The sequence below is a fragment of the Epargyreus clarus genome, unplaced genomic scaffold (genome assembly GCF_041222505.1).
Source record: "Epargyreus clarus isolate Ecla_fem2 unplaced genomic scaffold, WU_Ecla_fem_2.2 ptg000003l, whole genome shotgun sequence".
In the NCBI taxonomy this organism is placed as follows: domain Eukaryota; kingdom Metazoa; phylum Arthropoda; class Insecta; order Lepidoptera; family Hesperiidae; genus Epargyreus; species Epargyreus clarus.
Genome location: NW_027332211.1, coordinates 7418985 through 7446430, shown reverse-complemented (window position 1 = coordinate 7446430; position 27446 = coordinate 7418985). Strand labels below are relative to the sequence as shown.

General features: G+C 35.3%; 1 protein-coding gene across 1 annotated transcript; it reads left to right on the top strand.

Annotated features, from left to right (window-relative positions):
• On the top strand, window positions 1-27438 carry LOC140752264 (uncharacterized). Its single transcript, XM_073086490.1, has 6 exons — window positions 1-218; window positions 17244-17300; window positions 22592-22811; window positions 22990-25905; window positions 25988-26105; window positions 26205-27438. The coding sequence occupies exons 3-6, from the start codon at window positions 22640-22642 to the stop codon at window positions 26266-26268; spliced, it is 3270 nt and encodes a 1089-aa protein (XP_072942591.1). The 5' UTR covers window positions 1-218; window positions 17244-17300; window positions 22592-22639; the 3' UTR covers window positions 26269-27438.
• The last annotated feature ends 8 nt before the right edge of the window (window positions 27439-27446 follow it).

The window sequence follows — 27446 nt, the reverse complement described above, 5'->3', positions numbered from 1 at the left end:
CGCGCCGCGCGCACCGTCCGTACCTCGCGTCTGGCTATCACGCACGGATCGATGCTCTACACTCTCCACGTTATTCCAGTGATAACGCGACCTCGCGACCGCTGAAACCACGCTCAGTGACGTCGCCTCCAGTGCCCCGATCCAAGTGTTGTGCTGACTTATGGCTTGTGATTTTCAGTTATCGGATATTTTTGTTTGTGTCTAACTTTTAGTTGGCAGTAAGTATTTCAGCTTTGTTTGTAAATATACGTTAGTTTGTGTTAAAAATAGTTTTCGGTTTTTGTTTATTTTGGTCACGTAATTTAGATATTATTTGAACCGTGTCGTTAAAATCGTATTACAATTTATTATCTGTAACACAAATAAAATTTGACCTTTAAAAATAATTTAAATATCTAATTCAGAAGGCACAATGTGCTTATTATATAGAAAGTTCACCTTCAAAAGAATGGCGTAGAACCAAATAAAAAGTGGCCTCCACTTGTAAGTTGGGCAAGATTTCAAAAAGCAAAAGACATGTCCGCTTTGGTCGCTAGAGCGTCAAAAACACGTATATTTTTACACTTAAAGTCGGACATTAAAGAGTTACTGAAAAGGAATGAATAGCAGCTGTTGATGAAGCGAGCGAGGTTTATTTCAATAGGCATCGTCTGCTTGTGTGCTAAGCTTTCTGTAAGCGTGTTATATTTTTTCTTCGTCCGAAAAAAATATTCATATCCACATCGACATTTATTCAAATTAAAAAAAACATTATTATTATTCGTATAATGAAAACACTAATATTTCAAAAATAAGAAAGAATATCCTAAAAGACTTCATTATTTTACGCGTTACGCAGTATTCTTTTCAGGCCTCCGTCTTTCTCTACATCCTGAGGGCGTGTTATTGAACTGGCTAATCAAAAAATTATTAATCGAAGCTAATTTCAAACTTTGATAATGACATAAAGCAAATAATTTCCTAAAAAAATATAGCCGCTACTGGATTACACGTTTAAACGTATAATAAACATATTAGTGACATAAAGCAAATAATTCCCTAAAATATAGCCAATAAACGATTAGGTACACGTTTAAAGTAATAATTGTAGAGTGTGTGAGTCAGTATTAAAATATTTCACGGGTAGTTGCTGTAATTGATTATCTCATCGCGTCTGAAATTAAATCCCAACATAATCCCACTGATTTTCAAATGACGAAGGCTTTGTTTATGTCGGAATTTCTCACGCGCCTCAATTAACGCATGGTACTTAGTTTTTTACATTAGAGCTGAACAAAAACGTTTGATATGTACGTTTATAGCGATTATATCATAAACCTAGCTGTCTGATAGATGTTTTACTCTGGAGATACAATCTTCATAGTCAGTAATAATCACAATTTTAGATTCAATTCGAGCTCTATAAAGTATTCTAATTTAAATAGTACATAACGTAAACCTTTAGTGGTAATGACCATCAATGACTAGTATTTTACATTAAAGGTCCTAATGACTGCCTACTATGAGCTTTTATAATAAACACAGGTCCCGTGATTACGGTGGCAAGAGCTCCCGCCGACCTCTCAGCAAGAGAAGCTTTTTATTTAAGCTCAGCTGCTGCCTACATGAACTTAATGATGCTTGCGATCCCGTTATATGACTACTCAACGCAATTACACTAATAAGCTCATGTTTATTTTTACTATTTTCCGTAGACGCTTAATGGATTCCATTTCGGCCGTAATCTACCTAAATGTAGCGAATTATGGAACTAATAATAGCAAAACGATTTCAAACACCAGAAACGGAAGGAAAAAATAAAGCACGTTTTCTTTTTAATCTTACTGTTTATCTGTATCGCTTCAACACGAACATGTGTTTGGAAATGTACAAAAAAGTATATCGAAGAACAGAGCTCATTGAGTGTGGCCGCGATAGCCAGTACTGCGCGCGCGCATCTGCGACCTGGATGCCTCCCGACCGTCTCATGAATTAATCTGGTCAATTCATCAATGTAGGCTTCCATAATTAAACGCTTACAGGCACGGACTCAGACATTGTATTCCCTTGCAATTTTTTTGCCAATCAGACAATGTACATAATTTTCAAGATGCCTTTGTTCATTTTTTACAAACTGTGTTCTATTTTTTGTCAATATAGTCAGCAGTTTTCAGAGAAGAGATTATTTTTAGAATTTGCCGGACCTTTCTTTCCGACAATCCGTGCCTGTCCCCGTATTCAGTCCCCACGTGTTATTCGCATTCAATCTCCAATATCATGCCACTTACGGTAATTACAAAATACGCAAGTGACAGCTAAAAATCGATTTGAAAAACCCGTTGTACAGGAATAAAATCCAGCTCCATCTCCTATCGTTCGCCACTCGTCCTCTCATCGATAATCGGTATTCGATTAAGAACCCGATAGTAAATTTAATCGCTCTAACATGTTAATTCTAGCTCTACCACATACACTCTGTTATATTTGCATTCGAAAACAATTATCCTTGTCTTAACATTCTGTGTTGAGGTATGGAATTATATTATTACTTGACTTAGAAAGTAAATATGCAAAATGGTGTGTTTGAAGGATATAATAACGTACTCATGTTCGTGTTAAATGTGAGAACATACGTCTTATATGAAATCATAAAATACTCAATGTTATACATATTTTACAAGCTTATAATGCCTATTGTCTTTGTTTAAGGAAACCGTAAGATAATTAGGCCCTATTGGACTCGTTATATAAATCTATATTAAATTTGTTATTTAAATTGTTGTTATAAAAGCATGCTGCTGATCATAAGTGGTTACTGATGTATTGGTACCCCTGATAGCTAACTGGATTGTTTCATATTAGTATCTCTATGCCTAACAGTTTTCAAATCAGAACTGTGAAGATTTATACCGTTTTTCCTTACAAGAAAACATCGGCCTTCTTCTTTCATACTATATCCTTTAAATATGCCTCCCTTGCAACTACTCCAATCCATATATCCAGTTGGGCAGTCGATCCACCTAATTGAGGGCAAACTCTGCTCTTATTACCTAGATTTGGCCACTCGAGAACACTTCGTACTGTTTACTTATTGATAATGATAACCGCACGATTGCATTCGCAACAGATATCAATACTGGAATGTTATAAACAAAGTAAAACCAATGTGTGTTACCATTATTATATAAATAAAATCGAGCGTGCTCATGGAATAGAACTGTTTATCATTACATTAATTCAGTCAACCGGTAGAATACTATGTTGCGAGCTACAAGTGATACAACTTGTTTTTTTGTCATATACGTTACGTTTATCGTACGCTTAATTAAACATTCCGATTAATTATTAACAACATACGCGGGACAACGCACTACAGATGAGCAATAAAACTAATTAATAGTTGCTTTTTTTCGTCACATCAAGTTCACTTTTTTATAAGTAGTAAACACAGATTAGTAACAGGTATTTTTGGTGCCTGTATTTTTTTTATAATATAGTAGTATCAGACGAGCATGCAGTCCACCTGATGGTAAGTGGCTACTGCCGCCCATGGACATCCGTAATCAACCCCAGATAGAGACATTCCTATCTGAGGTCGGCCACAGATGCGCCGCTACCCCTGAGGACTAAGCTGGAATGCCTCGGAAAAGCCTGTCTCCCTTACCACACCCTTCAAAACGGAACACATCAGCGCCTATCACTGCTGTTATTAGGCAGAAATAGGTGTGGCGGTGGTGCCGCTGGAGTCGAACCACAAAAGGTTCTACCACCTTCGAAAATATAAAGATACGTTACATTAATAAGTAGAACTATCATAGAACTTCAATAATACTAATCCTCAAATTATCACAATCATCAACCCATTACTGTCCTTCTATTGAAATCAAGTATTCAGTCACAATGGAATTATTTTCGTCTGAAATTCGAATTAAGAATCCATCACCTCAATAAGCATGCAACCCCACTGCTGCATGTAAACTTGATAAAGGAGATTAGCCGTACTCAATGACTTTGCAAGACGACACTATTGCCGGATTAGTAGAGGAAGGTTACAGATTAGTGCACAATGGGTCAAATGATTTTAAACAGCCAATGAGGCCTGAGCCACTTACCAAATACTATCTAATGGAAATTAAATCATCGGGACTGGCTGAGAAGCTTGTCTTAAGAAGCAAAGAAGCGTACATTGACTAAAATCAATAGCAGCCAAACCAACTCCTGTAGCTTAACTTCAGATCAGTCATGATTTATACAAACCACAAGGAATGAGCACTTGAAACCTCTTGAAGTTATCGAAAGACATTTCGTGATATGCAAATCCAAATGCTATTTGATAACCTCAGGTCTCAAACCATTAATATGTGGACGAAATGTTCAAACATTAAAATGCTTTTTAAAGAACAAATTGGACTTCGGACAGGTTTGGCGTAATTCCGGAAGCGAACAGGTTTCATCTCAGATACATAAGTATTAATTGGAATTTTAATTTCTACTAATGAAAGATGCTCTTGATATCGCTGTCGTCGGGCGGGAGTCGCTTTTTCTGTACCATTGAGCTCTTTAATAGGGACGACACGACACCGGCCACGGCATCAGTGGACGCTTAATTTGATGATATTCTATTGCATGCTGTCTCACTATGACGACATATCAGCGTCGGCGAAGACATTTCGGTGACGTGCCGACATCTTTATATATGTGTTCTGTACACACGTAAGCTTCCATATTTGAGGATATTAGTTATATATATCGGAGAAGGGCGGAACCTCGACTCCGCTAGAAACCTCTTAAATGTCTCTTCTCTGATTCGACATCTAATACGATAAATAAATTAATTAAATAATGTATAATTAATAATAATCTTATAAATAAATTCAATAATGATATATCAAAACCGTGTCGTATCGTGCCGGTGTTCGTTTAATAATTAAAGAATAGCTGTCGTGTTTTTAGCGCCAGTGCCGTGACGGTGCCGCGTCGTGTCGTGTCGTCATGAAGAAGAGCCCTATTACGTCGATTGAGTAACACTGCTTTCACTGGATACTCGTTACTACAATAGAACACGCAATTCTTTTTAGGTAACTAACTAAGTACCTGCGGCTTGTCGATAATTTCTGACCACGTTACGAATGTAACGATCACTTAGTTTAAATCGATCTTGCATCATCATGTACATCCAGTTGATGAATGCCATAATTGGCGGTGGTACTGTTATGTGGAAAGTAATTAAAATTACGATTCCAAAGACGAAAGACGTTACGTGCGTGCTAGGTTTTTTGTAAATACTTAACACTATCGTGAGAAATGTTCTTGTACGACAATAGATTCGAAAAATTTGTATATATATTGTACTGAATTTGAACTTCTTATGTTAGAGTCAATTCTTAAAGCCATTTTGCTTATCGTTACGACGCCTTAGTATAAACCTTTTTTTACTCTTGTCTGTTCATCTGTACGGATGACCTTTGGTAACAGATAGTGAGACTTTTTTAGGAGTAGGTAATTAGCTAAATATAAAAAAAGTTAAAATATGAAAGGTGGCGAATAAATAACTATAGGTACAATTTCTAAATTTGGATCGTAAACTTTGGGGATCAAAATTAACTCGTTTTTCGAGCGCTTAATAAACACACGCTCTGTTAAACCAGAGATAATGAATCAGAATTTATTAATAGATAATCTTTGCCACATGTGTCGAAGTAAAGCACCAGATAATTATAGATGTTTGGTACGTACTTACATCCAATTTCTTTTATGTCCGCTGTTCACGGTCGTTAGTTTTTTTATGTGCGAGATGCCTAGAAAGGAAAGAAATTTAAAAACGTATGAGTAATTATACTTTTTACTACTGTGCGTAATATATCCGTATTATGGAATGACTGTCAAAGACTAGTTTTGCTCAATGAAGTCCCACTTGTATAAATTTAAATAAATAAATATTCTGTTTTATTACATTTTACTTTCTTGGTCAGGAATAATTACCTAACACTTATTATTTATACAATTATAATATGATAATATATGAACAAAATACCCGGAAGAATTAGCTTTATGGGTAAACCAACATAATAACTGTTTTTTTGGGACTCAATTAAAATAACATAAAAGTTGAATGTATTTTATGAAACTGTTATAAATTAAGGAAGGCTCGACTTGGCGGAGGCACTGCCGTGCCTCCTGATATCTTTATCTATTTCTTTTGGTATAGATTCTGAACGAATAATCGATGTTGACGGTATTTTAATTCGAATAGAACACGGTCTTAAGAACAAGGTTGAACACCCCGAAAACATCATTTTTTCCTGCCTGCCTAAAAAAATTGGAAGTCATTCACAGGGGCTCAAACGCGGTCGAACCACACGCTGATAAACCCAAACCATAAAAAAAGACAGTCTCGCGCAATATTTTATTAAGGCAAAAGTCACACTTGTGTGAATTATATAGAGCGAAGATATGGAAGATTTCCTGAATGTTTGCTGATGCAAACCTTTTATTTGGTATCACATACCTAATAACATTTTTTCAAAAGCTGTCAGCGAAATTGGGACGTATGTTATATGACATACTTACGAGTAAAAATTTGGTGAGTTACATTCGTTTCGTCGGGTACCATTTTTTGTAGTATCAAAAGAATCCATCAATTAGCTTAACGAACGTAAAAATCATTTTCTACATAAACGCGTTTGAACGAAAAAGCTCGATGGTTCCGTGACCGCGAAGCATAACAAACTGCTAAAGATAATTGCTTTAATTGGTGAATTCACATCATACATGGAACAAATCACAACCGTGAGTTCCGGATATATCTAATGCACCGCGATTCGATCTACTTGCTCCGTAAAAGTAAAACGAATTAAAAAATGTATCACCCACAGCGTGGTATCCGTCGATCTGGTAAAAGTATAGTTGAAATGTTAAAAAGAAAGAGTGCGCGATTGCAGTTTAATATCATCATAACTTAAAATAAGTCGTGTTAATTTTTGTTAAGCATTGGAAAGTCATTTTACGCTGACTGATTTCTCAGTTATGTTATAAATTTTGAAAATATTTTATTTCAATTGTTTGTACAATAATACTACTAGTGTTTAGTTACGCCAATTTACTAAGTCCCTTGCTTAAAAAATGAAAAATGCAACTCATAAGTTTTAATTCAAAATACCCCATGTAAAGCGATCGATGCAACTGAAAAGAGTCGTCTTTCCAGAGTATATAATTCTATGTTACCTAAGCAGGTATATACCTTAATTGCTTGCTTTTCATAACTACCCGTTAAATATCAATGCAAATAATGTTATATTGTTTCAGTCACATCGTCAAAGCTATGTAAAATATTTTTATCGGCGACATTCAAACCATTTTAACTTTTTATTATTACGACATGATATTCCCTCTCAAAAGCGAATAAAAGTCATGTCGTTGACGACAAAATAATTTCACAATAAGCGATTTAAAGCATAAGTGATCAGCACACAGGACATGACAGAGTTGCGTCAATTGCGTTTATTTATTTGATGAGTCCCGGCGATTCGTATGGACTGCTGATCAGGAGTGGCTTTATCAAACGATGCGTCACTCGTTTCCGGTTATTGTTTCTTTTTTGATAAATAAATATCAGAAGCCAAGTTGGTTTGTTTGTTAGGCGACAGTATTCGTAAGACAGAAACTGTTTTCAAGGAATTAGGAGGATACGTGTCTAATCATGCTCAATGCGTCTCTTTGTTAATTCATAAGGAGAATTGATAGCATAAAGGAAAAAATATTTACATGCACATGATAAAGACTAGCTCCTAAAGCAGTTGGGGCAAATATCGGAAAAATGCACCGAAAAAAGAAACTACCAAATTACAGTAAAAAAATCAGTGGCTAACACAAAAAACACTTAGCTACTTCCGATAAAATCATTCACTCATGTCTGACAGCGAATATTCTAAAAAAATAGTATTACTAAAATACTTTGACTATTATATACAATTTCTTGTACACACACATTTACTGAATGTAGATATCGTTTTCTGAATGGGATTATGTATTCGATTATCTTTATAAACGTTGTAAATATCTTGGGCATACCTGTTTGAAATCCAATTTTGTGACGGGAAATAGTTGAAGATATCGGCGTACTAAGTCCGATATGTTTTATTGCCTACAATTAATGTCTTCCCGCTTGATGTATTTGATTTACTTACGCGTGATTCGCGCTAAGCGGAGACGCTTCCGACACCGTTGGATAGTCTTATCGCAAGCGTTAAGTTAAGAGCGATTATTAGTGTCCCTATACGCCTAAACGAAAGATGAAAAAAGAGAAAAAAAGTATCGTCAACACCATAAAGGATTAGCATATTAAAATAAAAGTAAAATCTTAAAATTAACAATCCCGTCCCAACAAAAGGACGGCCATTTACAAATAGTGTTACATTGTTTTCTTTGTTTACCCAAGCGAAGCTATTGTCAGGTGTAGAACTTTTATTAAAGCACGTTTTGTAGCAGATCGTAAAAGCTATCGGCGTGTAGGTAGAGGCGCTGCAAGGGCATTTCTCGTCAATGGCGTTGTCCGCCCACGGTGCGCGTGCGCCTTCCGCCCGCCCACACGCTTGTAAATTCTCTGCTTAACTGTACACGCGACAAATTGCCCATGAAGCCCGTGTGATAATCCTTTCATTGTGATTATATGACGCTTTCCTTTTCGCGATTATAGCGTTGTAACCGCCCACTCAGATGCCGGTAATTCGAATGAATAATTTCCAGCTGTTTACCAACACGTCAATGGTGCATGTTACATAATTGTCTTGTTATCGTACATAGGTGACAATGACCAAGTGTGTATTTAGTAATCATTGAAGTGTATAAATATTGTACAAAATGTTAGGAATACTTTTTAATCCACCTTTTTTTATAATATAGGAGTAGCAGACGAGCATACAGTCCACCACCTAATGGTAAGTGGCAACTGCCGCCCATGGATATCTGTAATCAACCCCAGATAGGATTAGATATTCCTACCTGAGGTTGGCCACAAATGCGCCGCTAGCCCTGAGGACTAAGCTGGAACGCCTCGGAAAAGTCTGTCTCCCTTACCACACCGTTCAAACCGGAACACAGGAGCGCCTAACACTGCTGTTATTAGGTAGAAATAGGTGTGGCGGTGGTACCGCCGGAATCGAACCACAAAGGGTTCTACCACCTTCATATAATCCACCTATGTTTTACATTGTACAACTACTTGTAAAGTATGTAGGTTGATTCATTCAGTACATACTATTTCTATTTTCGTACGTTGTCTTCCGTTTATTTAAAACCAACTAACAGGATAGAAACTCGTCTATTAGGTAAGTACTTATGATATCTGTTAAGAGTAATCTTATCATCCAATTACTTAATCGTTATCATGGCCTGATATATAATGTACCCTAGTTTTCATGACATTCAGTAATTGAATAAAATTCTACAAAGGTTAAATATATTTAATTTCAATAACTGTATGTTTAATAAACATATTTATTTATTAACAAACAATATTTTACGCTAGTTAAAACCAAGATAATTCCAAAATGTATACTAGAAACACTTAAAGCGCTTTTAAGACTTTTATGGTGTCAATAGTATTTTAAGAATGTAGTAAACAAGGACATAAAAGCAAAGATTATGTTTCTTATGGATAATATAGATACTGGTGGGTAGTTGGACTCAGGTGAAATTCATAATATGCCTAATGAATTTAAGCTACAACTAATGCCTAAACCCTAATGAAACTTGACGCTTATGGATAAACAATGTGTATGATTTTTTTTAGCAGTGAGTAGCAGACGAGCATGCAGTCCACCTGATGGTAAGTGGCTACTGCCGCCCATGGACATCTGTAATCAATCCCAGATAGGATTAAATATTCCTACCTGAGGTCGGCCACAGATGCGCCGCTACCCCTGAGAACTAAGCTGGAACACCTCGGAAAAGTCTATCTCCCTTACCACACCCTTCAAACCGGAACACAGCAGCGCCTAACACTGCTGTTATTAGGTAGAAATAGGTGTGGCGGTGGTGCCGCCGGAGTCCAACCACAAAGGGTTCTACCACCTTCAGTCATAATATGCCTAATGAATTTAAGCTACAACTAATGCCTAAACCCTAATGACACTTGACGCTTATGGGTAAACAATGTGTATGATTTTTTTTAGTAGTGAGTAGCAGACGAGCATGCAGTCCACCTGATGGTAAGTGGCCACTGCCGCCCATCGACATCTGTAATCAACCCCAGATAGGATTAGATATTCTTACTTGCGCACAGACAGATGCGCCGCTACTCCTGAAGACTAAGCTGGAACACCTCGGAAAAGTATGTCTCCCATACCACACCCGTCAAACCAGAGCTCAGCAGCGTTTAACATTGCTGTTATGAGGCAGAAATAGCCGCCGGAGTCACACAGAGGGTGTGTGACTCCGGCCTTCAAAACACACTATGAACGAATTTATAACCACCATGTCCACTACTGACTGAGTATTTAACTGCAAGTGGACAGCATGCCCATTTACTCTTTTAATCATATAAAATAACACCAATAGTAATTCAGGTAACGTGAAAAGTATAACGTTTAAAATTCCGTGAAATAGTAAATTCATGAATGTTGCGAAGGTGAACCTTTTATGTGATATCCAATTACACGCACCACTTAATGATACACGATGGCAATTTATTTTTTCCGAGCGTTTAATATCATACAAAGTAACTCACGCAAGAGTTCTCTTTGTTATGAACACAGTCGGAATGATTTGGCATGCTTCAATATTTTCTTTGAGACACTTTGTCTACATTAGTTTGATTGAGCTGGTTACATATTTTTACCACGCTTTTATTAGCTTCACCTGTATGTATGTATGTATGTAATGGAATCTTTAAACTCGATTTTTACCCAATTTCAGCGGTCCGATTAGTTTAAAATTATGAACAATTATCAAGAACCGATGACAATACAAAATTTTAATAATTTTATCCCATTCTCCTCATCAAAACCGTCAGGAATCAGGATTAACGATCCTTGTGCGATTTTAGCGTGGTTTTTAGTTTTTAAACTATAATTATTAAAATATAGAAGTAGCAAACGAGCAGTCATACTGATGGTAAGTAGCTACTGCCGCCCATAGTCATCTGCCAACAGCTCCAGATGAGATAAAAGTCCTACCGAAGATCGACTACAGATGTGATGCTACATGTGCTATCATACTCTAACCCTTCGAACCATAACACAGCAGCGCTCAACACTGCTTTTATGAGGCAGAAAAAGTTGTGGTGGTGCCACCGGCGTTGAACCACTAAGGATTCTACCACATTTAACCAAGAATAATATATTCAACTCATAATAGTAACATATAAATAACTTATAAAAAGTTTTCCTCACTATTTTCCTGTTCTCACAAGTGCACGGTGAAACATTTCTGTGCACGTTGTTTGAATAGGCAGGTGTTCAAATATCATCTAGTAATATAATTTAAAAATGCATCGCACGTGAATTTCAATTCAACTCATAACCATGAACGCTACTTTCTAGGAAAACTGTACACAGTTATAAAGTCCTTGATGCATGCCACATCGTAGGAATTTTGTTACATGTTTATGATTTGTTGTTGTACAGTGCAGCTATTCCGATTAGACTTGTATAAAACTTATTTGAAAGATCGTATTACAAAGACAAAGGAAAAGTTATAAATTGTTTACGAAACCTTTTATAAAACACTTCGATCACGTTCGTTCAGCCAATTGATCTATTTATCAGGAATTGTTAGTATAATTTACATTTAATCTTGCTTTTACATCTTTGTAAATAGCGCTACGTAGTGTCGAACAGACGCTATGATTTTATCTCAAGTCGTTCGTAACCTATTCAGAAAATATAATGATGGGTGACCGCGGCTTCATGAGCGCTTTCGCAGTTCAGAGGACACCTTAAGCCGTTATCCTTATCAACCATCTTATGCGTAGTAATATGGCTTAGTGCCATCTAACTCCGAGACGGAGGACCGTATCCAGAAGTAAAAGGTTAACGAGTGTCCAATAGTGTGGTGGAGACATACTTATCAAAGGCATTCCAGCTTACTCCTCAGGGGTAACGGCTCATTCTAGGCGATCTCAGGTAGGAATCTAATCTTATGTGAAGTTGATTGCTGATGTCCATGGGCGGCAGTAGCTACTTACCATCAGGTGGACTGCGTGCTTGTCTGCCACTCTCATATTATATAAAATATGACGTAATAAGACTTTTAGTAAAATTTCTAGTTTTAAATTTTTATATCAAAAAATAAAATATGTATGTAGGTACCTATGCAATGGCGTCAATGACTACTTGACATCGGGTCGGCTACATTCTTTTTTGCTGCTTCTACTTAGAAAAGATACAATGGTGTGCAATTTCTTTTTACTTCTTGTTGCGTTTGTTGGTTTCAACTATTCATCATTTCTCGTTTGCTGCTATACTTAAGTTAAATTGCTCCACTCATTTCATTTATTGGTAGCAATTGATCTGTTTCAGACAAGTGTAAAAAATCACTTCTATTATAACAAATTGCTACGTTAATCATACTCAATTGGCCATCGTTTGCAACTGAACAATCTAATAAACGAGAATACCTGATGTGCAACCATCATTTATCATATTGACTTGGCCGATTATTTACACTTTTGATGAGGAAAATAATCTAGCTTTTACTACTTTAATAATTTGCAAACAATATTGTTTGACGAATAACTTACAATCAATACAATAGTTTAAGGGTATATAGTTAATCTAAGTATAACAGTACGGGTAGTTACAGTTAAGTAACTAACTTTATCTTCGTTACTCTTATTAACTTAATCTCGAAATTCCGATATTTGATACATAAATATTGTTTATAGGTGGTTATAGTAAGTTATATAAAATATTATATTATAAGTAGGTACCATTTATATTATTACAAAAAAATTATTTGTACCTTTTTTTTATAATATAAGCGTAGCAGACGAGCATGCAGTCCACCTGATGGTAAGTGGCTACTGCCGCCCATGGACATCTGTAATTAACCCCAGATATGATTAGATATTCCTACCTGAGGTCGGCCACAGATGCGCCGCTACCCCTGAGGGCTAAGCTGAAACGCCTCAGAAAAGTCTGTCTCCCTTACCACACCCTTAAAACCGGAACACAGCAGCGCCAAACACTGCTGTTATTAGGTAGAAATAGGTGTGGCGGTGGTGCCGCCGGAGTCGCACCACAAAGGGTTCTACCACCTAAAAACTTCACTTCACTTCACTTATCATAACAACCTTTCTAATAACAACAGGCTAAATGTGAAACGGTTCTGTATGACCCTTCAATATAATGTATTTGTATTTTTTTTCGCCCAGCGTTAGTAATTCTAATAAAAACTGATTTGTCGGCTATGCAACACAGATTAAACTCTGCTCTATATTCGTATGAGATTTATGTTTATACTTTGCTTTGTGTGTTATTGGCACGCACTGTGCACGATTATGCTTTTTGTAGAGTTTCTACCGGAACTAGTGATGTCCGGCGGCTTTGTACACACAAGCTAATATTATGCCTACATATTGAAAACTTATTTGAAGATTGAGGTTTATTTTATCAGAAAATCTCCAATTCGCAGCACATTAAATACTTTTATTCCATTTTTAACACTTTTATCAGCCAACTAGCATAGTTTCCACTAAACAACTTATCACCTTGATGGTTAACGTACGACTCCCAAACTGACTACCCGAGCCGACGTTATCACAGACTTTTATAGGGATTTTAGGTGCATACTACCCACAAGATGAGTTTATTTTAATATCAAACTACCTATTTTAATATTAATTTTTCAATCATTGCTGTTAAGACGACAACAAAATAATTATTAAATTCGGAAATCATGACATTCGGCCATCCGACAGTGTGTCGCCTCCTGGCACACATAACAATCCCCATTAGTATTATATAAAGGAGATGTTTCAAAATGTATGGGCTCCCGGCCACCTTTTGTACACTATACTAAAAACTAAGAAAACTTGCAAAGAACAATTCGAAGGGGTTCATTTTCTTCAAATCATGTTCGTTTAATTGTTAAAAAACAATAATTTACACTTAAACTTGCAACACAACAATGGAAAACCATCATGGCGGTAGTGATTACAGTAATAATGTCATCTGTCATTCTATTTTAACTTACTATATACATTATATACTTTTTAATATATTTTTTTATGCGAATGGGCGTAGATATATAAATATTGTTTTGTATGTATTGATAAACAATGCCTATATTTGATAAACATTAATTATAATTATATTTACTTTCATAAATCTTGACTTAAAACAAACATACCAAAATATGTACTTCTATACCAATTTATTTTAGTTAAAACATTTAAGTTTGTAAATAAAACAACTTTAAGTACACATTTGATAATATTTTACTCATTCTTCACTTAGATACATTATTTATTCATTTTCAATATCTTCCCTTATCAATATTTTCATCCAATCATGTAGCAGGTTCTGTAATATCCTGTGACGAGCTCAGCCCAAACATCAAACAATGGTCATAATGTGAGCGCAACTACCTACGAGTACGGTTTGTTTCCCAGCGATGCAGTTGCAATAATAACTGATTATTTTGTCATCCCAAGAATGTTCTTGTCTTGCTAATGTAATTATCTAAAAAAAGAGAAATGTAAAAAGATTAGCTTCTCTAGTTTAAAATTATTAACGATTATTTCACGATTAATACAACTAACTGATGTATATTTTACCTGATGATATTGAATCCTTGTCAACACAATCCACAGCGATCGCACGAAAATCACAAGAGTCCATAAGCTGGGTAAACAAGTAAGGTAGAATCAGTCCAAAATCGTAAGCAGCACAGAGTAGAAACATATTCAGGATTAAAATGGAATCTTCTCATCAGTACATATTTATTCAACGCTTACTTTTACACATATCAAATTGACAACTTCTTCTTTTTTAATTTGACATGTCACTTACATCTATTAAACCAGATACTATTTAAAAGGTGGTTTTGTTATAATTATTATAAATAATTAATTAAATTCAGAAATAATGACGGGATACCCAAAACAAAAGCCAGGTTGTAAAGTACTAAGGTAATAATAACTTTACGACAAAAACAGCGAAATACAGAATTACCGACATCCAAAGAGTATAGTAACCTATGTGTGGGGTACACATAGGTTCCCTGACCGACATCGACAGGTTTGAAAACTTGACATTGACAGTATTCCGCCATATTTAATATTTCAATGAGGAATGCTTATTTTAAATATTTTTAAACAGGAATACTTTACGTTATCAAAATATATGTGTATTTTTCTTCAATTATACAAATTATTCGTGTTTTTTAGATATAGTGTACATGAGATGGCCGAAATTGAAACATCTCCTTTACATCACACAATAAAACTTTCAAACACATTATAATTACAAATAAATGACAACTTCGTCACAACACAGTATTTCATCCCCTACAAATCATGACAATTTGTTACTTTTAAACTAACATTCACTTATAGTTTGATTAATATGCACAATAACGTTAACGTATACAATAATACGAGTATGGAATGCGTGTAACACAAAATATTAAAACGGCAATTTAGGTATTCCCGAAAAGTAGCAAAACGAATGAATAATACCTTGTTTTAAAAAACAGTAAATACTCGTTGTTTTTATAATTAAAGAAAACCGCTACAAAAATAGTCCTAGCGTGACTAGAACTTGCTTGTACCGCTATGATGTGTGCGAATTGCTTATAATGTAACTATTATTTGGTAACTTTAAACTTGTTATCGATAATTTTGTAATACATTCGTTCGTTGAATAGTAGAAGTGTATCTAGATATTTATTAGTATCGCCAATACCACGTTATTGATATGAGCGATTATTTGCTTTAAGACTGTTTTCTTACAACTGTACGATTATCTGGGAGACATCACTTTTTATTACAAAGTTAGTACGTTATTTATCGATTTACGTACATTACAAAATGTATTGTTACAGTGTTTTATATTCTAAAAAGTCTTTTCAAGCTTACATGTCGAGTAAACCTACAACGTAGTCCAGAATGTCTACACTCGAATTAGCATAGCATAAACGCGGTATCGCCCTTCGCATGTCATGGCGAGCGAGCTCCGATCCTCATAGGTTTCCATTAGCCACTCTTACAAAGCCGCCCCATTGTCCTATTGATGGCGATAAAACATTCTTTACGTGATGGAATGTTTATGTTTCCGATTCCTTCACGCCGCTAGCATGATGATCCTCACTTTTTTATTAGAAGTCATGAGGTATTGCCGGTTATTATAAGGCAATTATTTACTTAATTGTAGGTATGCGGAGTTGTAAGTTACCTAGTTCTCTAGTAATTAATTTATGATCGGTTTTAGCAATTCGGAATAACAAAAGATAGACCAAGCCGCGTTATTGCCAATTTGGATTTTCCTTTTATAGCGTACATTGTAAAGCGAGAATTTAATTGAGATTTGGCTTAAGATTTAAGGCATTAAGCATGATGTGGATGTGCCTATATTACTTAGGCATTGATATAGTATGTTGATGTGCCCAAATATTTTATTGTAAAGATTTTTGCACGTTTTATCATATTTATATGGATTATATCGGCTACTTGACATCCTATGAACTGATGATGATTGAATTTTTGTTACGATAATTTAATCGCTACAAAAAACCGTCGCCTAGCAAGATGCCGTCAGAATTTAAATTGAATAATATAAAAGACTTTTATTAAACGTATCTTTTTACCTTAAATAAAAATCGCGAAGAGCAATTAACATTGAACCGAATTAGCAAACATTTCAACGCTTCAAAGTGTATAAGTAATTAAGGTGATGGTTGCGTCACGCATCAGTTTAATCTGAGTAAATATATTAATATTTCATGATCATCAACATAATTATGTTAATCTGAGGAACACGCATACGATTTAGTATAAATCGTTTTAATAAAATTGTATGTAATACCTAAACATCTACTCTGATGTTAAATAATTAACAATTTCGAACTTAACGACGTATGTTTGAATTCCGATGACTTAAATATTGGCTTGTACGAGAATAAAATTAATGTTCAATTGAAATTTGAATTAGTGCGCATACGTGTAGAAAATACCATAGAATAGGCCGCCTTTCCATCCAATAAATAAATGACGTGTTAATTTTATGACGGAACATAACTAACATTACTTTTTATTTGATTTTCAGTCAAGCGTCGCCTGCGCGGCCGCAGAGCGTCTGCTCCATGAGAATTCCTGGCATGAGGTGAGTCATCCGCCGTATTTATAAACCTTATGTACTAGCAACTTTACAACCGCATTGAGATTTCTGGTAAATTCAAAGGGCTTAACGCATAAACAGTGTAACATCTGGGGCGTTAGTGTAACGTGCCAGCGCTCGAGTGTTTCGTACTGCGATCTACAGTTTATTCGCGTCTATCGGCAGAGATACGATTTTTGTGTTGGATTAGTTACGGTTGGAGTTTGTTGCTAGTTCTCAATATGTTCAGGCTTACACCAGGAAATACACTCGCACTTCTCACAAAGGAATTATAAGTAAAATACCTAGACTTAAAACAAATATGTAAATTCTAAATTCATCATGAGCCTGACGAAAACAATTTGCATATCGAAACAGTATAGTGACTCTACGTATCGTTAAGTCATTTGGATAGTTAACTATTTAGTTTCGTGAGTCCGCTATTAGCGAGTAGCGCCGCGCGTATTAGTTAGCGCCCACCTGCCTCGATGTCAATGGCCGTCAAGCACGGTACACATCGGCACTCCATGTCTGTCATAAACAAAGCATTGAGTGTAAACACAACGATTACAACACTGCATTATGAGTCCACAACATTAGGTAAAGATAAATACGACGACTTGAATGAAAGTGAAAATTAACTAATACTAAGATGAAATGATTCTTAATATACGATATATACGCCAAGGATAAATAGGTTTTTGGTTACGGTAAAATATGAAATATCGTTTTTTTTTTATTTCATATTATTTCAAAGAATATAAAGCAAACTAAGTATATCTAAATAGAGACAATATTATTTATAATAAAAACACTACAAATAACTTGTACTTGTATTGCATGATCGTAATATTTCTAACTTTCCTTTCAATGTCTCTAACTTTCCTTTCAATTTCTCTGCATAAAGAAACAAAATACTCTCTGATTAGGTACACTCTTAATTCCTCACTATTCATATTCTTTAACAAATCCGTGCAAAAAGTAGTTTTACGTGAAATTTAAAATTCTGTGAATACCTCAAAAATGAAACGCTTTGAAGCTCTTGAATCATCTCCGACGGTTGCGTATTTGAGCCGGCTGTATTTTCCGGTAGCAAAATACTTAAGTACCTTCTTAGAGGTAATGCGGGTCTTCGCTGGCGCCATTAAGAAGAACGTAATTACTAAGCACATAAACAAATCGGGCTCAGGAATGGAGGCTTGCACGGCATCCCTACACTCACCCGCTAGGAATCTTAAGTGTGGGGTAATCTAGAAATCTTGTGCCAGCAAGATTCGTGGAGGCTGTCACGACGACGCGTTTTTGCTGAATGCCTTGGAATTATAGCATTACTGAGCTATTTGCTGTTTATCCTGGGTGCATCTAGGAAAATAAACGCAGTCCTTGATTTCAAATATAGCTAAGTTATTTAGGTAAACTTACTTCGTTATTTTTTTTTGTAACGGGTACTAACGATACGCTGTTTTAATTCCTTTCGTTCGTTTTTTCTAAAAATACAATCTTGAAACATTTAACGCCCATATTTGATAAAGCCTTTAAGAAAATATATTTTTTAAAGCCCGATAAATGTTGGTTTTGAAAATTTTACTAAACTTAGTAGGTCGTAAGCAAATCTTGTTTTTAAAGTTTTTGTTTTATAATCCACTTTATTACCTCTTTGATCACCCTCTAACACAAAAGGAATGCTGCCCGGTCACATATTATAAAATGAACAAGAGGTTACTGCAACATATCTAGGTATGTAGGTACTTAATTATAACGCACGTTACCACAACTTGCCACCGCACATACATAGGTACGAGTAAGTCTCTTGCAAAACGGTTAAATTTGTTTTACACAACACAATTGATTTAAAACGATAACGTCATATTAGTGTCGTGTTACTTTTTTATTCGTTTTTTTATTTTTCGATTTTTAAAGATAGCTTCGTTTACACACGCATGTGCTTGTACATTCGTATATGATTTTTCTCTTTGGACAATCAAAGTTTAATAAATCCAAAAGCGTAAGATATTTAGTCTTCGGGGGTAGCAAAGCATCTGAGACCAACCTCACGTAGCACTCTTATCTTATCTGGGATGGATAACAAATGTCCGTGGGAGGTAGCGACCATTACCATCATGGTGGACTGCATCCTCTTTTGATACTTGTGTATAAAATTATATTAAATGTTCCGGTTAATGATCTGGCCACTTATTTAAAAAAAACGTTTGCTACGTAAATGACAACAACACCCAAAAAATAGAATTAAATTAATATGTTTTCAATCAACGTAACCGAAGTCGAGTGCTCCGGGCATTGATTTTGAAACTACTTTGTAAGCTGACCGCACGACACCATTTCCGTGGCAACAGAGACAACAGCCACACGATAATAAATTTTTATTTCCGATGAGATAATTAAAAGTGGTCGTACCGTGCTTTAAATATCCCATAAACGTTGCCGTTAGATCGTAGTTTAAAGAGGTAAACTTTTATTACTTGATGTTATTTAATTTTATTACGTTTTTGTATTCCTACTTTGTATTTGGGTTTAGATAAATTGTAAATCGGTCAGTCACTTGTTTTGAAACAATCGATTAATCGTTCGTAATTGATTTTTTTAATCTTAGGAACGCCGTTGTCGACTCATTACTTTCCCACTACTGGGCACGAGTATTATTATAGAGTAAGAGATACTTAAACATAGACCACTACCGCGCTAGACATCTTTATGCCAATTTCTTTTTAAAGAATTTTCAGACGCGCAGGTATCCTCGCGGTGTTTTTTCTTCAGTGTTAAAACAAATGATAATTAATTTTATATGCTTACATAGCGTCGAAAAGTAAGAAATGCGTAGGATTTAACCTTCGTAGCTCCAGACTGAGAAGCCGAATTTATAACCACTAGTTCCTAGCGAGGAACATGACTCAATGTAGTAGCTACCTATCATTGAAATAATATCTGGTCTACATAAGTGGTATAATTTTATTATAGTGAATGATAAATCCTTACCGACTGCACTACCGTGTGAGATATAATGACGGCGATCATTACATTAATTAGGGAATGCGAAACGCATTATGCATAATTATGTATAGTTATGCGGACACTTTTCCGCTTCATATAGGTATAACTTACACAATATTTTCTTAAATTTTTATATTTTCTATATACATACCTAAAATGTCCGATTTAGAAAAGTCCTTTCAACCTCATAAAAATACACTTAAAAAATAAAACTTTGAGAACGATAGGTAAATCGAAAGGCTTAAAGTGGCTATATTTAATTATTTATCATGCCGTTTATAATATTATGTACAGAGAATAACAATGAATATAACTTACCATACCGAGAACAGGATGCTATAGTAATTACAATATGACTGTCCATAATAGATTTCTTGAATGGAAAAATAGGGCGTTAGAGAAGCAAGCCGTATGACTAGTTTGTAATAGGGATGACGATTCTTCCCGAAAAACTCCACAAAAATATAATAAATGTAAAATGTCCACAAAAATATCAAGGACTAGAGGATCGATTGCAAAAAAATCGACCTTCAATTCGTCTCCACACATGCAGGAATATATCGGCAAAAAAAATCACCCGACTAGCGCGCTATCCAGGCAGTTGGTTAACGTAAATATAAAACAAAACCAAAAAACTTTTTATAAATCACATACAATACAACTGAAATGCCTTTTCTGGTTTCTGAAATCGCTTTCAGATATTGTGATAATGCTTGTTCGATTCATTACTTATTATATACTAAAAAATCGTTATTCTCATTTAAAAAATAAATACGAGTAATCGATCAAAGACATCCCTAGTACACAGCTAGTTATTAGAGGACTAGTATCTCGGAACCACATGGATTTCCGGCGATCCCGTCCGACCACTACTATTGACACTCATTACGATGACTCACACGCCCCCACAGTATGATAAATTAGCATAAACGTATAGTAAGAAAACTAAATTATATCTCCTTATTTAAGTGAGTGTCAATCAAAGAGGTACCTGCCTAATGATAGTTCGGTTCGATCAACATCCTTACATATCACCGTTATTTGTCCTGTTTCCATCGACAGACTTGATTGCTTGTATTTATTATTTTAATAGCATATAGCGAGTATACGCAGCCGTTTAAATTGTAACCTTTTGTAGTGGTAAATAATGTTGTTATAGAAAGGTTATCTTAAGATCCGTTTATATAGGGTACGAATAATACAATTATTCGACGAAGAAAATTAATATTTTTTTACAGATTTTAATCCAAATGTTATAAAATACTATTTATCTTAGCTATAATTAGTAATAGTAGATACCTAATATTATATTTATTATTACTATATTAGCTAACAGACATTAATAACAATATACAATAGATAAAAGGCCAAATACATTTCTCAATGATTTTGATATAAAACCAGCACATTACGTTTATTATTATTGTGTCATTTTCGTTTATATTATGAATATACTTTTATAATACAATTAACCAAAGATTTGTTAACGTTATAAATATTATTAATAAAGTAGTCAATTTTGTAATACTTATACACTGTAATGTTTAATTTAACACTCATTGTTACTTAAACCGTAATTTAGTAGAAATCGGTTAATGCTTAATTTTTTATAACATACGCGAACTTTACACAAGCCTTTACACAAGTTAGTATAAGTACATCTATTGAGGGAAATCGATTAAAATGTAATTGAGAAGCAATTATAGGTAAACGATGTACGGTATTGATTACGTTTTTATGCGTTCATAGTTCGCTAAATGAGGCACCAACAATATATTCTATATTACACTATTCACCAAGATTAAATGGATTTAGGTAACATAGGCATTATTACCGTCATTAATAAGATAGCAGTACACACAAGAGATCTTACGGTATAACGACTCGTGTTATGAACAAAGACTGTCTCGATTTACGTAGTTTCGTAAAGTCGGAAAATTCTTCCTTGAGGAGCAAGTAAGTTGACGGCTGAAGTGCCATCCGCTACGCTTTGAGCTTTACTCTTTAGTAGGGTCTCTGTAGTCTGGTGTACTCGTATGGTGCAGAATGTCTTATTTAAGGCTCATTATATGTAGAGTGTTTATTTTGTTATTGCCTTTATTTTCTATTTAACCTGTATTAGTGTTATGCTCTCATCAAGTTAACTTTTATATTTAATTTTTTACAGAGAAATCTGGACAGATATAATCTTTAGACTGTGGAAACACACCCAACAAGTTTGTGCGTAAATACACTACTTATAAGACTACATTAAACCAAAATAAAAATAAGTATTTTGAATTCCCCAGAGCAATCTGCGCGTGCGGTGTGGCGCGATGGTTGCGTGATCGGTCATCATGCGCCTCTTCCGCGGGCCGAAGCGCAGGGAAGTGACCGGGCCGCCGGCCGTCGCGACGCCGTCTCCGCGCCGAGACGCCGCCGCCGGGCCTCGAGCCCCACACGACTACACGCTCGTCACCGCACTCCCCGCCATGGTCATGGAGGACGATGTTAAGGAGATGAAGAAAGGTAAACAGAAGTATAAATGTAGACAGTAATACAACCATTCCTAAATAAATAAACGAAATATACTCTGAAAGGAAGATCATAATTAAACTTAAAGCGATATTATATTTTGATTATAACCACAATCAATTCCATTGCGGTGAACTTCACTGGTAAACATATTATTTTTATTTTATTACAGTGTTTGCTACGTGGGGTCGCCGAATGGGGAAGAAATTAGATATGTTGAAGAAAACGGATGTCAAAGAAACGCTTGAACAGTCACCAACCCCATCAAATGAATCCTCAGCGGAAGATTCTTTATCAAACGTATCGGGACAATACAAGAAGAAGCCAAATTGGAGAATGGGTCGAAGCAGTTCTGATTCAGCGTCTTTAAAGAAAGAAAACGACACTGACTCTATACGGAGCGGTTCGAGGGATAGATCTCCAAGCCCTTTCAAGTCTTTCTTTCATCGGATGGGTTCGACCGGAATGTTAAATTCCTCTAAATCCCAATCCCTCAATAACCAGAAAGGTCATGAAAATTATCCAATGGCAAATGGTCCAACTCTCTATCGAAGTTGTTCAACTTCACATCTATCTACCTACGTGAAGGCTGATGATCCGTCAGATGATATAGATTTACAAAATACTAATAATGAAAATAAGACTTCTCCTTCTAAACAAAAGCATCAGATATTATTGTCTGACGATACTTTAGTGGGTTCTTCTACTAAAGCTATTAGTTGTGATAATATACCAAAACTAGATGGACAATCAGGCAATGGTACATGTAAGAAGCCGAATTTTCCATATGCATTTTTGAGATCCAAATTATCGGTGTTACCAGAAGAAAACAGTATAGCGTCTCAACATAGATCAATTTCAGTGAGACAAAGCTTTTCAGAAAGGATAGACCGAAAGTCACCGAAATGTCGAAGAGATAGAATGTTTATGACAGCATGTCGATCAGAAGAGAGATACCAAAGCAGTGATAATATATCCGTCCCCGAAGATAACATGCTTGTTAATTCTTTGACGCACAATGCTGATTACTCTAGAAACTCGATGAGAAGCATTAACGAAATTGACGGTGCCATCTACCCTTGTCGACGTAATGATGAAGTTCCTCGTAGATCATCTATGATTTCACATAGAGCGCCTATTGATTATGATCCGATGCTAATACCTAGAAATAGGAACAGTTTGCCGGTTTATGAATACTGTTCATTTGTGGGTTCAGCGCAAGACCTAAAAGCTGAGTTAACATCTTCTTCTCAAAGTATACATCAAGAAGTACTTCAAGCTCACAGATTAAGTAACTACGTAAGTTCAAATGAGTCTGGATACGACAGTGACGGTCGGCCAACTGATGAACACAGCAATCATTCACCTCCTGGTTACTCAAGTCATTTTTCGTGTGGAACTCTTCGTACAGAATCAAATATGAATATGAGTAGTAAAGATGAAATTACTCATGGAACTTTTTCTAGACAGTTAAGCTTAAATCACAAAATAAACGTGAGCAGAGTTCATGTTCCGGCTAGGCGAAGTTCTACTCCATGTGCTTTATTTCCTTTGGAGAAAAGTACTCGCACCGAATACGACCATGATGATGAAGAGAATATTAAAATTTCCAATATTAACCACCATAAATCCATCGATTACAACGATGCTAAGCCTCCACCTTTACCAAAGAAAACATTAAATAAAAAGCCGCCGTACATTTATAAGACTATTACACTAGATGAACGCGTGCAAACAAGAAAAATTAAATTCTTACACTCACAACTATTACCAATAGAACATTCTTCTACGCCAAATCTTAACGAAAATGCTTCATCAGCAGAAAAAGTATCTCAGGTGCACTCAATTCCAGAAACAGACATACTCGGAAGGGGGCCTTGTACAAAGCGATTTAGAAAAATACGATTACTCAAATCAAGATTAGATGAAAGTTTAGGAGTCTACCTAGCTCAACATCGAGTTGACTTTGACAGTGGAGGTTCAAACTACGAAATTCGGTACATCGTTGTAAAACTTGACTTTGATGGTATAGCGCATAGGGATGGTAGACTTCGAATAGGTGATGAAATAGTAAATGTTAATGGTAAAGTTCTTAGAGGATTATCATCTTTAAAAGAGGTTCAACATATTGTCAATTCCTGTTCATCGGAAGCCACATTTGAAGAAGGAGCTCTTTTTCAACGATATCAAGTGGATCTAGTTATGGCACATGATGAAATTACACCTATTACGTTGAGTCGAATAATAAACAGCCAACCCGTAGAACAACATCTTACACATACAATATCAAGTGTGCCGCCTGATATTATTTCACAAACAGTGCATAAACCAGTATCATTAAATCAAATAACTATTGAAACACATTTTCCCAGTGAAAATCAATATTATAAACAGAATGTTAGAAATACTAATGGACGATCCCATGAACGATCTGAGAATAACCAAAAATGTGAATTTGGTGTTCAAGGCAGCAATAATCCAATGTTATCAAACCAAAAAAGTGATGATGAGAAATTATTAGAACGCCATGGGTACTCACAATCACAAGCGTCATTACAAAATATAACTAATATAGAAGTTTCGATGAGGTCCTCACCGACCCTGAGAAATATAAATAGCAACAACTATAGACCTATATCCATCCATACCTCACGACCACCAGCGGTAGTAAATCAATATACAAGTTGCGATAATGCTTCGAATGAAATTAAAGAAAACTCTTCGCATTATATTAAACATGTACCAAGGCTATACCAAAACAGATCATTTGAAAGCATTCCAGAACAGTTACGAAACAGTAGTCGAAATCGATTTTTCAGCAGAGTCGGATCACAAAGATGTTCTCCTAACTATGGCGCTCACGTATCAAGACAACAAGAATATAATGCTGCCATTCAACATGATACCCAACACTATGCCACTTCACATAGCACGATACACAAAATCGAATTTTGGAAAGGTCAGGGTCATAAGAGCCTCGGGTTTAGTATTGTTGGAGGAACAGATTCGCCAAAAGGACAAATGGGAATATTCGTAAAAACAGTCTTTCCCAACGGACAAGCGGCTGACAAGGGAACTGTCTTCGAAGGTACCCCTAACTTTTATATACTTTGTTAATATGTTATATTATGTTGATTTACTTATTTAAAATTACAAATGCATTTTCTCAGGTGACGAGATCTTGTCAGTAAACAATGTGCCGACACGTGGACTGAGCCATGCTGGGGCCATATCGCTTTTCAAACAAGTAAAGGAAGGAAAAATAGAACTGACGCTTTCAAGAAGAAGGTATGGTATATAGTATACAACTATACTTTTATCAGTATTTAATTAGGTTGCTACTTAAACAAATGTAAACAATAATAATTGGATCTCTTGTATTTTCAGAGCACCTAGGTCAAGATCCGTGGAACCTCTTGGCAAATTTCGAAGTGACAGTAAAAGAGACTAAAATGAGAAGAACCCAAGAAATCCAAAGAAAGCAAGATTACATATTTTATCATGTGCAATAATATTCTTTTATTATATCGAACTGCCAAAGGCGAATGTTAATACATTAGAATTCCTTTCACGAATATTATAGATCCATACTTACAGTACGTAGTACTCTATTTGCATCTATGTATGTCGTTGCGACAACGAATAATTTAGTTAATATTTATTTGATAAGTTATGTAATAATATAATCTATACAATAGAAAATTATGTAATGGGTTGTTGTATTATAGAATAATATCATAAGACTTAATTCGACGAAGCCGACCGTCGTCTCCGTACGACTAACATTTATTGTTATTAGTTTAAGCTAAAAACCTAGGTGTTTATTGCTAAAGTATATTTGTTAGCTCTGTAAAAACTAAGATAAGACTGTATCTATAACTCAGCTTATATTATTGTTGTAGTATTAATAGTTACTCGTTGTAATACCGTTAGTAATGCTAGATCTCGTTATTTGCTGTAATTCATATGTATATACTCGAGTAGGTGCTAAAATATCATCGACATTCGCCTCTAACTATCATTTAACAAAACAGACTTGTCTGACTAACACGACAATTTATAGACTGATATTTGATTTCATTAATTTGTGTACCTATACAACTGCCAAAGTTTTAGACTTAATAATTAAAATCTCTTAGATTTCAATGTAGGCTTTATTATTCTTGGGAATAAAATCATTAAGTAGAGTAACTCCAATTGCAAAGCGGACTTATTCAAAATGATAATCCTTCGTGGTTTTATTCGAAAGACAAATAGAAGAAAATAAGTGATTGAACCTACGATTAATCGAATTTATATGAAAACGAATGCGATATCGAAATTCATTCATTAATCTGAAGTCAATAATATCAGCGAATCCTCCGTCCAGTATTGTTAAACGGTCAATTAATGTTTTGTTACCCGTTGCGGAGATTCCATTGTTTAGAATTTCTTACAAAGGTTGACATTATGGAACCGCCGATCGAAACCATCTTCAACCGGCCGATATAAAATTTTGTACAGTTTTCAAAGTCAGTATTGTTTAGTATGCTAAGATAAAGTATGTGTTGTATATAAAATATCGCAATACCTCTCGATGCTTCCATGTCTTTACTCAAAAATAAAAAACTTATTTAAAATAGTCAAAGC